At 44.1% G+C, this 15,554-nt stretch overlaps 1 protein-coding gene across 5 annotated transcripts in view; it reads left to right on the forward strand.

Annotated features, from left to right (window-relative positions):
- Window positions 1-15,554, forward strand: part of LOC138468103 (ADP-ribosylation factor-like protein 6-interacting protein 4) — a 758,894-nt gene that overhangs the window by 114,273 nt on the left and 629,067 nt on the right. For all 5 annotated transcript variants that reach the window (XR_011268204.1, XR_011268205.1, XM_069608521.1 and 2 more), the window contains one exon: window positions 9,923-10,057. Coding sequence is in view for 3 of the 5 variants with exons in the window: in XM_069608521.1 (XP_069464622.1) it covers window positions 9,923-10,057 (135 nt within the window). In the remaining 2 variants the exon portion in view is untranslated. The remainder of the gene's footprint in view (window positions 1-9,922; window positions 10,058-15,554) is intronic.

Genomic DNA, 15,554 nt, shown 5'->3' on the forward strand with positions numbered 1-15,554 from the left:
GATGGAACTGAGGGATTGAGTGGCTATCTCATGCTGGATTCTTACCACATGGAATGAGTAAGGCCGTTTTAGGATTTCCTGCCAGAAGGTGCCTTCTAGCGTATCCCAAATGGCTCGATCGATGTTAATCAGGGTTTCACTCCCGTACGTGATGATAGCACTCACCTATTGTCGGTAAAATGTTATGACTGGTTTCATCGAAAACTTCCCATATTTGAAGTGGATTGTGGAACCTTGCTAGGCCAAGGAGGCTGTCTTAATTCGAAGCTGTGGGACCATCTTTTTCTATCTCAGAATGATTCAAGAGAATTCCCAAAAACTTGATTGAGGTTTTCCATTAGAGTTTTTTATTATCCATGAAGAATGATGTTGTTTTCTGTTTGGATTGCCTGTTGTTGGTCAGAGACATGATCTTGGTTTTGGTTGTGTTGATCTCTAGATCATTCTGCTTCACATAAATCTCCATCTGGGAGAGGCTTCTATGTAGGCCTATTGGAGTGAGGTCTAGGATCATGATGTCATCTGCATACAATAAATGTGGCACAGGTATGGCATTAAGTTTCGGTGGGTTGGCTGTACTGAAGCGATCTTCCTAGGGCAGGTCTGAGGTATATAGATTGAATACGGTTGCTGCCAAGGGGCAGCCTTGCTTCAAGCCATTGTTAGCATCGATCAATCGGGATAGAGTTCCTTCACAGGAGAGCCTAATTTTGATGATGGTATTAGTGTATAGTTGTTTGATCGGCTCTATAATATCTGATGGACAGCTCCACAGTCTCAATTTTTACCAAAGTTTTTCTCTGTCAACCAAGCCAAAGGCCACATTTAAATCGATAAAGGCGGCATAGGTGGGCCTTTTTTTTTAAGAGCGCTTCATGTTTAAGGATTTTTCACATCAGAAGATTGACGTTGGTTCCTGTGTTTTTGATGAAGCTAGTTTGGGGAATTTCGAATCGCTTATCTTTAATCCAGATGTTAAGATTTTTTTAACAGTAACGTGGTGAATATTTTGCAAATGGGGTCCAATAAAGCAATTGGCTGATAAGTTTCGGTCACCATTTTTATAGATTGGAATCAAGATTGCAGACTTTGGTATTTGTTTGCATTTTTCTATGTTGAAATAGATGTGTTCATAGGTTTGCCCATTCAGCTGGGTTCCGTTTAATGATGGCATTACAAAGGCCGTCGGGGCCGGGTTCTCTTGAGGCATTTAGATTCTTTATTAGTAACAGGATAGCTTCTTGTTCCCATATCGCTGTCCATTTGATTTCAACTCGAGCTACTGATTTAGGGTTATTATTGCTGGGCTTTCGTGTATAGATGGCTGAGAAATGGGCTAGCTAGATATCTTCTGGAAATACCTGTGTCCGTTTTTCTTGTTGGCCATTTTGTGCATTTAGTAAATTCCATAGGCCTTTTGAATTGTGCGATTTTAAGCATGTTGAGTACTGATTCGGCATCTTTTTTAAGTAACAAAGCTTTGGCATTCTTTACCCAATTTCTATGTTTTTGTTTGACCTTTTTCATCAGAGTGATTCCATTCGTTAGTTTAATTTTTTAAGACAAGTGAGTTATTTCCGTAGTTTTTGTTGTAGTCAACTATTAATGGATTATAGGAGTGAGAATGGATTTCCTTGGCTACATGAGTGGGATTTATGTTTTGAAGAAATGGAGTAAGTATCCATTCATAGTTTATTTTATTCAGCAACTGTCGCTTGGAGCCAATGTACTTTTCCATAAGCTGGTTGACTTGACATGGATTGATGCGCAGTCTTGTCAGCGATTTATTTGTTTCCATCTAAGTGATCGGGGAGAACTCTGTGCCGGCCCAGACGGTTTCTCAATCTAAACTAATGATGTGATGATCACTGTTTTGGGATGTTACATTTCCAATATGTATTGTTCTGTTTTTAATTGCTAGAGATGTGTAAATGTAGTCCAGTGTAGCTGCATAAGTCCCGCTCGACCAGGTTGGCTTGGTTGTTCGGTTATGTGGGGAGAGTGTGTTATAGAGCGTTGTTTGGATCTTCATCTCGTTGCACCAATTGTTAGCTCGTGATAAGAGAGTGGATTTAGCATTACAACATTACCTTTGTTGTCAAATAGATGTAAATTGAGATCCCCACAAATGATGAGTTCAATCTTATGATATGTGAACAGGACCTCATCAATAGCTGTGAAGACTGAGTCGATGAAGACATTGGTGTTGATTGTATATGTTAAAAATCCCAAGCGTCTCTTTTTGGGGTATTAACTCATTTGTATGATCAATGGCTTGAGTGACCCTGTTGTATTCGCATATGGTAAATTGCGCCCATGGGTTTAGATTTTTAGTTTCAATTATTCGTATGGCTGGAAGATTCTTGACCATAGTGAGCTGTCTGGAAGAAGGGCAGCCTTTCTTGTGTTGGATGGCAGGATTAATCATGATAGTTTAACCATCGCATCCAGGCGACGATGAAAGCCAAGATTCTTGAAGGCATATGAATTAAGTGTCAGAAGTGAGGCCATCAGATTCAGATTATGGAATAAATGATTGGACCCTCTAGTATTCCATGAGCAGAGTGAAAGAACCTTGTTATGTGGAGGTATTGGTGGTTATCTTTGTGAAATAATCGTTGAGTTGCATGATGAGGCACTGTAGTGTAGGTCTCTCCAAAAGAAGTGTTTAGTGTAATTCATCGTTAGTTGCAGAGTTTGGACTTGCTGGTATGCCGTAGGTGAGTTTCTCGCTTTGTTCTGATACACGCGTTGTTTCTTTCTAGGTGCAGTAGAAGTATCTTGCTGCTTTACTTTAATCGGTTTGTGAATGTATTCTTGTTTTATATCAACGGGACCTCGGGTGAATTTTCCGTTGCCTGTATGAGTCATGGTACATTTAAATCTACTTGTATTTGTGAACCTCTGTTACATCTCTACAGTTCACATTGACCCCTCTTGAGATTAGTCTGGCTGCTCAGTCACTCTACCAACTTGCGTAGTACAGACCTATACCAAAGGTTGGTTTCCCTATTGCCAAGAGGACAAGGCTGGTGTAGTCTCCCACAGGGTTACTACATACAATCTTGCGTAAAAGCCTCATTACATCTGCCACGACAACAACTCCAAAACCTCTCTGAGGCCTCGGTCCATAGGATCATAGTGGCGGGCAGTGTGAGAAACCTGAGGAGTTCCATTCCTGGACTATTCCCGGGGATCCTTTGTTCAGGTGGCCAGGGGAGGGCCTTCGCTCTTGGATCCCATCTTTCGGGGCGGACGATCGAGGGAGGATCACCTGAGCAGGTGGTCCTTTGGGACTATGGGGGATACACCCTCGGGTGAGACATGGTATTCCCTCTGTTCTGATACACCCCTACCCGACATCCCCTCAGTTGTCCTGAGATACTGTCAGCAGAGTCCCATCATACCCCAGTACCTTTCTGTAAGAAAAAGGAGAAAATGAGCAGGGAAATTAAAACCATCTATAAAATCTCAAGAACCCCAAAAAAATCCATTCACCCACCACAATACATTAACCTCCTTTTACCTCCTTCATCCTGACAAAAAACCCAAATGGGTTTTCCATGATCTCTGGAAAAACCTACAACTCGCACAATCCCTACTTCATTCTACTTCATTCTACTTCATTCTAGAAGTCCAACTACTGGGACGAAGATGATGGAAGATGGTAGTCATGAGGCTTACCCATAGGAATCAATGGGCAATGGATTCCTATCGGCAGTCTCCATGTTGTCCTGATAATCAGCTCATGCAGAGTCAGGAAGGGAGGGACAGCTACTCATACCTGACTCCAATTAACTCTAGCTGGGAGTATAAAAGCAGCAACCAGAAACAGCATTTAGAGCAAGCAGTGGATGCTGAAGGAACCGTGAAGACCAGAAGGAGAAGTCAGCAGCTGGGAGAACCTTGGGAAGCCAGAACGGGGACTGACTGCCAAGACACTGAAGCCTGTGAGTACAAAGGGGGCTACAATGTGGCAGGGGAGCCGTGCCCCAGGGAACCAAAACTCCACCTACATGTTTCTGTTAGTGTTGAAATCAGTGCTTGCTCCCTGGGTGAGTTCTAGAAACCCAGGTAGATGAGGGTCAGGTGATGAGACCCTTACCTCGAGTGAATCCCCATTGAGGACCCGCTAACACCTCCTCACTGAGGTTAAAAGATGGAGACCATGTGACTCGAGGGAAGCTAATGCGGGATATCCTGTTGTGTCAAGAACTTTGTGTAAATCCCAAAAGTGCCTGTAACTGGTGAAGTGGGAGCAAAACCTTGAATGTGCATTCTGGGACTTGTAGTCCAAAAGAGCAAAGCTGTGAAACAGAGTGGTCCGGCGCCGTCTGTGTGCCCAATCAAAGGTCTCTCTTAGGTATCCAGCTGAGAAATACCAAAATTGAAAGTTAGAATTGTAAAGAATTGTAAATCGAAGTGGTCCTGCATGGGTCAAGCAAAATCCTGGGCAGAGTCGAAAGTCTTTGATTCTGTTGTCAAAAGTGATCTGAGCCCCGAAAAGGGCTATCCATGGTTTGAGCCCGGATGAGGGAGACCAAATTGTGAACATTGTGTGAAAAAGGATCTGAGCCCGGACGAGGGGGATCCATGGTCCGATCCCGAAGAAGGGAGACTAATTGTGAACTTATATATCTGAGAATCTTGACAAAGGAAAGGACATTTTGTGTTTTGTTTGCTACATCAGACCCTCTGCAGTGAGAGAGTTTCAATGCCAAAGAGACTTTGGCCAGAAGGTCCTGATACTGAGATATTGAACTGTACGAGTAACAAAAGGAACTACATGTACCAGCAGTCACTGGGAAAGATAGTAATACTGTGTGTTTAATAAGCAAAGTGAACCTTGTTTCAAGGCGGAGGAAGCATGTGTTTTGACAAGAGACGTTTCTTTTTGAGAATCCTTTTTTTGATTCATAAAGACTTTGAAAGAGTGGGGTGAGACCAGCTGAGCCATTGAACTGTGTCCTTGTGCTGAGTAAGCCAGAGTGTGCACGAGGCTTGAGCGTGCTGCCTTGTCCTGTGCTGAAAGCCTGGGGAAGGGAGGCCAACTGCTCAACTGCCCTGACATATTGTTTCTTGAAAATGTTTCCTTTTTTGCAAACACTTCTGTTTCACATCATTTTGTATTTAGAAGTAAGGATTGGCAATAGGTTTATTAGACTAGGCCTTTTATTTTGACAGACTCGACTAGGACTGCGTTATTATTATTTGATGGTTGTAGCTTGCTCCCATCCTTGGATTTAGGTTTAGATAGGCGTTTAACCAACCCTTTAAAATTCAGTAAACACCCTTGAACTGTGTCTCATTCATCTCGGTCTTCGTTGATGTTACCATGCCTTTCCTTACAGCAGGCTGAGTTCTCATTTGAAAGAATGGTGGGCTATTACTTCTGATGCTTGGGCGTTGCAAACCGAGCTCAAGGTTACCTCCTCTCTTTCTTGAAACGGCCTCCTGATTATCCACCAGTGAGGTATCCTGCTGGAGAAAGGTGTCATAAAACCGGTGCCTGTGGCAGAGAGGAACCGGCATGGTACTTCCCTTATTTTTTGGTCCCCAAGGACGGAGGATTGAGACCCATCTTGAACTTGAGATGCTTGAACAAGTTCCTCAGGAACGACAAGTTCAAGATGTGCACTCTTTCTCAAATCCTCTAGACCCTCCATCTCCAGGATTGGATGGTATCATTGGACCTTCAGAATATGTACTTTCATGTGCCTATTGTGAAGGCATCATGAAGGGGAGACAGCCACAAGAGATAACGTTTGGGCTATAAACATTTATTACTAAATGAAAAGGTTAGGGAGAAGGCCTAACTGGCCCTATTCTAGAGGGAATTGCCCTACCTAACTAAAACGCAGGCCAGTCTAAGTCAGGAAGTCCAAAGCAATGTTCTGTCTGTGTCAAAACCTATTCTTGTCCTCACATATTAATGGGACCAAAAGGTGTGAGGGATATAGCTGAAAATAACAAGTGTTCTATAATTGTTTCAATGTCTGCAACAGTTCTCGCTCTAGGAGGGAACTCCCTTCTCCACGTTCTCAGGCTCTTCAAAAAGGACAAGCAGGGGGTGCGTCCCAGCCCCTCTTGTGTTGCACAGTTCTCAAAACATCTCACAGCGTAAAGTTCATCTACTTAAAAGCTGGTATATTTCCCTGCCCAACTTCACAAGAGTAAATGTAACAAAACAGTTCTTATTCCACATTAGAGAAAGCCTGGTAAACTCTCCTGCCTGCCCCTCCCCCCACCCCCTTTAATTGTAATCCTTTTTCACTTGTAACCTGACAATTTTCCCTACCAGGATTTAATAGTTCAATAGTTCGCATCTGCTGACGGGCATTTTGTGGCCCTCCCGGTGCACTCCTCTGCCAGGATGCTGCCCCAGTGATTCAATTCCTTATCTTCACTTCTTAATGCCCTTCTCAGGTTTTGTGTGCCAGCTGTCTCTATACTTTCACATATCACATTCACCAATTCTCCTTGCCTTTGCCAATGCTTGTTTTCAAGAGTTCACATAAAGTTCATTTCCTGGCTTAGGCAATGCTGATTTCCAAATTCCCACTGCCACTTTAGGGAATATCTCACTGTATTCACTTGTAGCGTTTAATTCAATCCGCATTTATTGCTTCCATCAACTTTAAGTGTTTTAACTTTTACATTCATTCAACTTTGTGTCGGTGTTCAAACTTAAGCAAATGTCTTTCTAGGCATGTATGCCCATTCACCATACACCGAGGTCCCTCCTCCGTGGGGTGGATTCACTGATAGTCTCCAAGGCGTCGGAGGAAGTCTCTGGACCACCACGGTCCTTTCTGCATGCACCGCTTCATCCTGCTTCCTCTGCGGCTTCCCGTAGCCTAGCTGCCAAGCCTGGTCTGCTTTAGTAGGCCCGCGTCTCATTGCACGGCTCCGCTGGCTCTGCCTCGCTGCGGCCGCTCGCCACAGGTTTCCACCCGTCAGCTTTTCGCTGCGTGTCTTCTGCAAGGGCTTGGTCCCTCCAGCATCTCGCCTGCCGCACCTTGCATGGGATTTGAACTTCCATTGCAGCCAACCTCTTCTTCTCTGTCCGTCGGGTTTTTAAACCTCCCGCCAAGATGGTTGGCTTGTCCGACATTAGACTGCTCACTGGCGACATCAGAGGCTGACGTGCGGTTTTCTCAGCTCTTCTTCGTCTCAGTACCAAAGTGGTGTGTATATATGTCAAAGGCAATGGGAGAACAAGGACAGGAATGACAATAACCCATAAAGGCTTTGGGGATTGACTGAACATCATGAAAGGGAAAAGTTGATTCCATGTCTCATCCTTGGGTACCTCACTTCCTATCCCCAAGTTGCCTCCCCCCAGGTAGTACACCCTCACAGATCCACCCACAGGATCAGGATTCGTCAGCTTCAGCCTTTCCCTGGCTGCCTGGGTGGAGGCTAATCCAGGGAAAGGAGGGAGGATACCCTTGGTTTCCTCGTACTATTCATCGCAAGCACAGGAAGTAAGTGAGGTTCACTATTGGCAGTTCTAATTTTCAGTTTCGGGTTCTGCCACTCGTGCTCAACTCCACCCGAGGGTTTTCTTCAAGTTAATGGTGGTAATGGCAGCAAGTCTAAGGAGGGGAGGAATTCACGTCTACCCGTGTCTGGTCGATTGGCTGATCAGGGACTATTCTCCCAAACAGATTCTGGAATGTCTCAACTTCACTTGCCACTCTCTCCACAGACAGGGCTTCTCCTTAAATTTCAAGTAGTCCCACATGATATCTTCTCAGAAGCTTCAATTCATTGGCGCGGTCCTAGATATCTCCTCAGGGAGAGCCTCACCACTAGAGTTGAGGGCTCAGCATATTCAGCAGATGGTTGCGAAGTTTCAAAGTGCCCAACATCTAACAGCATTCGATTTTCTCCTACAGTTTTCTAGTGCCAGAGGCCCAACTGAGAATGAGGTCTCTTCAGTGGGCCCTCAGATCCCAGTGGTTGCAATTCTCCCGCAAGATGACAGATCTACTTCAGGTTCTGATCAAGGTCGCATAGGATCTTCTGTGGTGGGCCCGCACGGAGAACCCTTTGGCAACCATAGCCGGAGATTACAGTAGTTACGGACGCCTCCGTCACAGGTTGAGGAGGGCACACCAGCGATCTGACGATCATTGGTCGTTGGTCTTCATCGGAATGCAAAGTACACATCAACCTTTTAGAGCTGAGGGCAATCAGACTAGTGATGATGGCCTTTCTGCCCGGGGAGAGAATGTCCTGATAATGACAGACAACCCAGTGACCATGCATTACTTCAACAAGAGAGGAGGTGTAGGGTCACTATCACTCTGCAGAGAGGCAATACAGTGCTAGTTTTGGGCAGTTAAAGAATGAAGAATCTCCCTATCAGCAATACACCTAGAGGAGAACATGGCAGCGGACGCTCTGAGCAGGTAGAACACGATCTCCAACAAGTAGGAGTTGGCTCAGGAGTCCTTCAAGAGATCTACACCCTTTGGGGAACCCCCCAAGTGGATCTGTTTGTGTCCAGTGTAAACGGGATGTGTGACCTGTTATTCACCAGGGAATTTCCTTCAAGAGGAGCTCTGGGAGATGCATTCGTAGTGGACTGGGATTTTCCACTTCTGTACACATTTCTTCCAGTCCCTGTCATTCCTCTTGTCATCAGGAGGTTGAGGAAGTTTGGAAAAACTGTGATCCTGATTGGGCCGGAAGGACGTGGTACCCGGACCTTCTAGACATGTCCATCTGCCCTCCAATTCGTTTTTCCCAAAGAGGGGACCAGCTCTCACAAGGTCTTTAAGATCCCAATTGTTTTCCAATTTCTGAAGGTTATTCCCTGGACTCTGTATCGGGTCAGGAGGCGAGGTTTGGGAAAGCTGTTTTACACAGCGTGAATGAAAGATACATTCTCTATTCCCACCTCCAATAACATACTGCTTTGGGAGGCTATCAAAGATGAGGAATACGTGGGAGGACACACTCCATTCGAAGAACAAATTACCTAGCCCTGGTAATGTTCTTTCGGCAGGATGCTCCTCCCAAGTATTCCTCATCGCCCCTCCTATCCTGCATCTCAAAGAGAATTTCTTTGTATTAAACCTTCCTCTCCTTCATCGTTGGGTCATTCCGTGGCTTTGCAAACGTTTGTGCTTTTGAGAGAGGAAACGCTAGACCTGAAGTAACGGGCGCAGTATGTGCTATATATATATAGTCAGTGACATCCTGCTCGAGAGCAGACAGAGGCTGTCGAGGGGCATCGAGGGGCCGACTCATGGCGCCATCTACCGAGAAAAAGGTTTCTGATGCAGCCAACGGAATGGAAGATATCAATGATGAGGAATATGTGGGAGGAACATCCAGTAGAAATAGTTTTGTAGCTTTTGACAGCTGATCACGCATTGCTATTACTGTTGTACCTCTAACTGTTCATTTTCTTCTGTCTTCTTCCAATGTGAAGGCAAAGAAATGGTTGAAGCAGTTTCGTATATATGGGTTCAATGCTATTGATTTTCTTCTCTTAGCCTCTCTTTTACTTCTATATTCAGGTGATAACCTGGGGAGAATGTGTCAACTGTTTAGTTTACTCTGTCTTTACATGGAAAATTAATGATATGCTCCTGGCCTCCTGGCACTCTTCTGGCTTAAAGACAACATTGGTGGTTCAAAGTCCTTCCCGAGGGTGAGGTAGGAATGCCTGCCACCTAGTGCCATATAAATGTAAACAATTAAGTTGTTTGGGTCATATTCTGTCCCTGAAGTTCCTGTTTGTTGCTGGAATGACGTTCAGCCCTGTCACTTAGTGTTGCATCAGCATATTAATCAAATGTTAAATTACTTCTTACTCTTTAACTGTCGGTTTAAAAATTGTTCTTTTAGACAAAACATTGTTTAATTATTCCTTGGCCTCTAAAAATCAAACTTTCGTTCCCTGAAGGGAGAGTGAAGAGGAAAAGAAAGCGGAGCCGAAGCAGATCTTCTTCAGTTTCATCAACCTCGTCCTCTAGTACATCCTCGTCCACCCACTCTTCATCATCGTCTGGATCATCATCCAGCAGTTCGAACGGTAGAGGTAAATGATTTTGTTCCAATAATGATGATCATTATTATGATGATGATGATGATTATACGCTTTTTACTTTGCTCTTTCTACTTTATTTTTTTCCTGTTTCTTATAGCTTGAAGTGATGGGTAGTATTTCCTTGTATATTAGACTTTATGACATAGCACAGGTGACATTTGACCTATACCCTCTCAGTCACCACTTTCAACCTCTGCATGTGTGGGTGCCGTTATCAATTCAGGAACACCTCTGTCCATTTTGAAGACACACGATTGTATGAAGATTGAAATGCTGCCGTGTCAGTTTATTTATCTTCAGAACTCTCTTGAATGTGGACGTCCTTTAACACAAGTAGTGGCTTTGGGCTGTTTATGTAGTTTTCCATTTTGGGATTGTTAATGATCTCTCTTAAATGCTTCCTAATTTTTCTTACATTGTGGGTAAAACCAGTTGTGCTTAAAATAACACTGGCTGTGAGGGCTTACTATTAAATGATGATTGCATCATCTGCTTTTTATGTTATCACTTGATTTTCATATCATGGTAATAGACCTGACATTTCCTCTTATGTCACTATTTACTACAGTAGATGTTTTTCTCCCCAGTATTCTTTATTCTTCCCATTACATTTTGCTGATATTCTCTGTCCTTCCCCTTTATTCTGATAAGCAAGGATGTCGGGGTCCCATGACTGTTATACATCCTCTTCCATACATCTTTGCAGAATGTAAATAGGTCATCTTAGTGGTATACATCGTCTTGTACATATTTACATGATTATTTCGTATGCTGTTTATTGATGAGCTGTTGTGGAATATCTGTATTTATACATTTTAGATTTAGGAATAATTTTGGTATTCTAATTTATTCTTTTGTTTTATATTAAATCCGTTGTTCAATGCTCTGTTCCTGCTGATGAGCTAGGTACTCTCATTAAAATATGCATAAATAATGCGCTCAAAGCATGACAACTGCATCGTGTTGAGTCATATATGGAACATGGGTGTGAATTGCTAAATATCTTTGGGAGGTACCTTTCTTTGGTTGACAAAGAGACACTTCTATTCGAATGTGACACTGTTCTTAGGTTCTGGTACATACTCCCTAGCTTCTGCTTTGATTATGAAATCAAAACCTTTCATTGAAGGGTGTTAGTGAATGGGGCAGAATGTTTGCTGGTGTTCAATTGATCACAGTACATTTTTCCATTATACTACACACTACAGTGGATTTTATTATTTCCCCAATTTACTGTTTTGCACATTTTATATGTTTGCCTAAATAAACTCATTGGTTTCAGGGAAAGTTTGGTTTCCTGAATTCACCTGGTTCATTTCCTCGATACCTTCTACCTTCACACAATGCTCCATGGTGCAGTAGTTGGAGAGACTGCTGTCTACTCGGCTAGGCTTAAATTATATCTCCTAAATCTTTACCTTGGCATTCAGATCACTGCCCTGGACTGGGTGGCCTGTTACCTTGTCAACAGGTCCTTCTCCAGCTCGTGGCACGCAAGCATTTCTGATCCATAGTCCCTCCCAATTGGCATCCCCAAACGCTGCATCCATGGTGCGTGCTATTCACACTGTACACTTCCTCGCTTGGGCAACTGATCTCCTGATTTGGGTTCTCTACTGCCTCTTTGATTTATTCTTGAGCTCTCTTCTCATATATCTTCCTGTCTATTAGTAATCTGTGTTGGATAGCACTTTGTTGATGTGTTTTGCGTGACTCCTCCAAAAAAGAAGTAATTTACCTTCCTGCATCCAATGTCCCCCTCTTCTTCCTTGATGTATCTCTGAATGTTAAAGGTATTATAGTGTGCAACGTCGCCACCGGAGTGGTCCCCATTTGAGATTCCTAGTTAGTGGGACAAAGGCCTTGGTTTCAAAATGTGTTTGGATTCACACTGAATTTCCTAGAGGGGAGGAGGGGAGGGAGGGAAGGGAGGGGGAGAGGGTAGGGAGGGGGAGAGAGGGGGAGAGAGAGAGAAACTATCAGTACCTGAACCTTTTTCCTACCTTGTCCGTTGACGCTGGGTGTCGGCTGTCTGTTCCTCGTCTGGCACTTTTGCAGCTTGTCAGTGGCTGCATGTGCTGGTCGTGGATGGGGTGTCTTGGTTGCCACTCAGGTGGGTGGGGGTGGGGATAGGGAAGTAAATTGCCTACATTTGGGGGGGCTTTGCAGTGCAGACCAAGGTACGAGGTACCAGGCGCTGCTCTCCTGTTCATTAGGCTTAGGATTGAGTGAAGACCTGGAAGTGGGGCACAGAGGCTTGCTTTGCGTTATATAAGATAAAGGACTGAGCAGTTATGTGGCAGTTTGGCTGGTATTGTTGTTTGCAGGTTGCCACCCGCTTCCCCTTCTGACACCTATAGACACCTCCTGTGGCTGCCTCTTAAGAGTTGCCCTTTGCCTTTTGGCCCTTAGCCGCAGGAGCTGCCGGGCACAGGACTGCCATCAGAGTGTCACTGATAAGGTTAGAGGTCTGGGGGTATGCGTCCTAATTTTTCTTACATTGTGGTAAAATCAGTTGTGCTTAAAATAACACTTGCTCTGAGGGCTAACTGTTAAATGTTGATTGCATCCTCTGCTTTTTCTGTTATAACTTGATTTCCATATCATGGTAATAGCCCTGACATTTCCTCTTATGTCACTATTTACTACAGTAGATGTTTTCTCTCCCCAATATTCTTTATTTTGTCCATTACATTTTGTTGATATACTCTGTCCTTCCACTTTATTCTGATATGCAAGGATGTCGGGGTCCCATGACTTTTACACATCCTCTTCCATACATCTTTGCATAATGTAAATAGGTCACCTTAGTGGTATACACCGTCTTGTACATAATTACTTTATTATTTCTTATGCTGTTTATTGATGAGCTGTTGTGGAATATCTGTATTTATACATGTTAGATTTAGTAATACTTTTGATATTTTTATTTAATTTTTTGTTTTATATTAAATACATTGTTCAGTGCTCTGTTCCTCGTGGTGAGCTAAGTACCATCATTAAAATGTCCATAAATAATGCGCTCAAAGCATGACCACTGCACCATGTAGAGTCATATATGGAACATGGGTGTGAATTGCTAAATATCTTTGGGAGGTACCTTTCTTTGGTTGACAAAGAGACACTTCTATTCCAATGTGAAACTGTTCTTGGGTTCTGGTACATACTACCTTGCTTCTGCTTTGATTATGAAATCAAAACCTTTCATTAACAGGTGTAAGCGGATGGGGCAGTACTCTTAAGAGTTGCCCTTTGCCTTGGGGCCCTTAGCCGTGGGAGCTGCCGGGCGCAGGACTGCCCTCTGAGTGTTACTGATAAGGTTTGAAGTCTAGGGGTATGCTGCGAAGCACCAATCAGCTGTCGGGGCGGGTGCGGAGGCAGGCTGGGAATGAAATAGAGGAGGAAGCAAAGGCAGCAGGTGCTGAGATGCGCAAGGGCAGGGATTTTGTTTAAACAACAGTTGATGATAAGGCCCTGAAGGCTAACAAAATCTGTTGGTTTGCAAACGAAAATCAGAGCGCAGAGCTCTGATGGGACACCTTATCCAGTCTCTTGTTCGCTGGGAAGTCCTCGGAGCGCGGCTGCAGAGGCCTAGGCTCTGCCGCTGCTTCCGGTGAATCGGGCCTCAGGCCTACCGCCAATCAGCTGTCGGGTGCGGGAGGGGATGCAGGCTCGGAAGGAAATCAAGGAGGCAGCGAGGATGGGGGAGCAAAAGCAGCAGGCGCAGCGTGCGCAAGCGCAGACATTATGTTTAAACAGTTGGAGATAAGGCCATGAAGGCTAACAAAATCTGTTGGTTTGCAAACGAAAATCAGAGCGCAGAGCTCTGATGGGACACCTTACCCGGTCTCTTGTTCGCTGGGAAGTTCTGCATAACTTCTCCTGCTCCCCTCATAAGGCCTGCAACCTTGGTGTCCTTATTGATAGCAACCTCATCCTTCACCACTTTATTACTTCCACCTCAGTTGCTGCCAGGATTTACCTGCTTAATATCAGAACCCCCCCCCACCACCATCTTGCCTACAACATTACCAAAACATTCGTACTCTGGTACCTCAACTACTGTGCCAGCCTCCCCATCCCACCTCCTCTATACTGTCTCTTCACATGCCAAAGTATTACATTTATCCACCCTTCTCACCTCCTCCGCTCTGGTACACTCCCAAATCTGTCCATCCCTCGACCAAACTCTGCTTCCTTTCCTTCTCCCCTCTTGCCTTTCAAAACTCACTTCCTCTCCATGTTAAAACACTAATGCCCTCTCCTTCAAATATGCACTGAATAACCATGTCCCTAATGAAGAAGTACCCTGTTTATTAATCCCACATTTCTCTCCCTCCCCGACTACCCTACGCTTAATTCCATGGTGCATACTACCTTTTGTAGTCCATTCCTGCAGACCACTATGATTTACCTGTCTGCCAGTTTCCTGGTTACTGTAGCTTGTATTCCCAAACACCTGCTTGTTCACAAAGTGCCCTGCTATTGTATAGCACCTTATTCAGGATGTCCATGTCAACTTTTGATGTGTTTGTGTTTCTGGTCGAAACACCCAGTATCCCCAGGAAATCCAAGTACAATAGCCCTGCCATCTTTATTTTCATTTGAGTCTTGTAGAAGAAGGGGGCATAATTTCAAATGTTATTGCATGTGTGTCAGAAGACATTGCAGGGATTTGGCTTGTGGCTTTTTTCTGAAGAGATCTTTTAGCTGGGACTCGAGTTTATCCTTTAGATGCCTTTAGAAAGGCAACCGTGGCAGTTTCTCTCTTCGGGTAGCACTATCTCACAAATAGATAAAAAGGTGAAAGCCAAAATGAGAGATTTACTGAGAGCGCTCTTACAGAGGCTATTTATCTTAAATACCAACAAGTTCACATTCTACTGTGGATTTTATATCCTTCATAATAGTTTTGGCAATCGGCAAGACAGAATCAGCAAGTACAGCCCTCCGAGAGTAGGCTGTTTTACACGAAAGTCCACAACAGGGTTCTTTGCTAAGCTATGTGTTTTGCCAAAAATGACTTCACTTTGTTCTCAGCCTTGCGATAGACGTGGGGCATTCCTGTCAGACAAGTACATGTTGGAGACTTTGGCTTTTGTACATAAGGCCTCATTACAAGTTTGGCTGTGCGAGAGGAAAGTGGTAATTCCCTTACTGCCACTTTTCTTGGCGGTAAAGGAATCGCTGCCATTTTTTCTGCACTGCCAAATTATAACTGCGCAGGTGAAGTGGAGCTTTTCCAAAAAGCTGCAGGTGAATCTGCCACTTTACTTCCATAAATCGATGGATCGATGTGCAGTAATTCAACTGGTGGTCGATCCACCAAAAATCCCCATGGAGTCCTTACCACCACTTGTAATCCTGTGGTAACTCCACGGCACCAAGTGATGGCAACGGTAAACTAGTTTGGTAATTTGGTGAATTTACTTCTGAATTACTCATAATGAGGCCCATAGTCTTTAGTTCATGCTACAAGCATAGACTA

The sequence above is a fragment of the Ambystoma mexicanum genome, chromosome 4q (genome assembly GCF_040938575.1).
Source record: "Ambystoma mexicanum isolate Mex_15411 chromosome 4q, UKY_AmexF1_1, whole genome shotgun sequence".
In the NCBI taxonomy this organism is placed as follows: Eukaryota; Metazoa; Chordata; class Amphibia; order Caudata; family Ambystomatidae; genus Ambystoma; species Ambystoma mexicanum.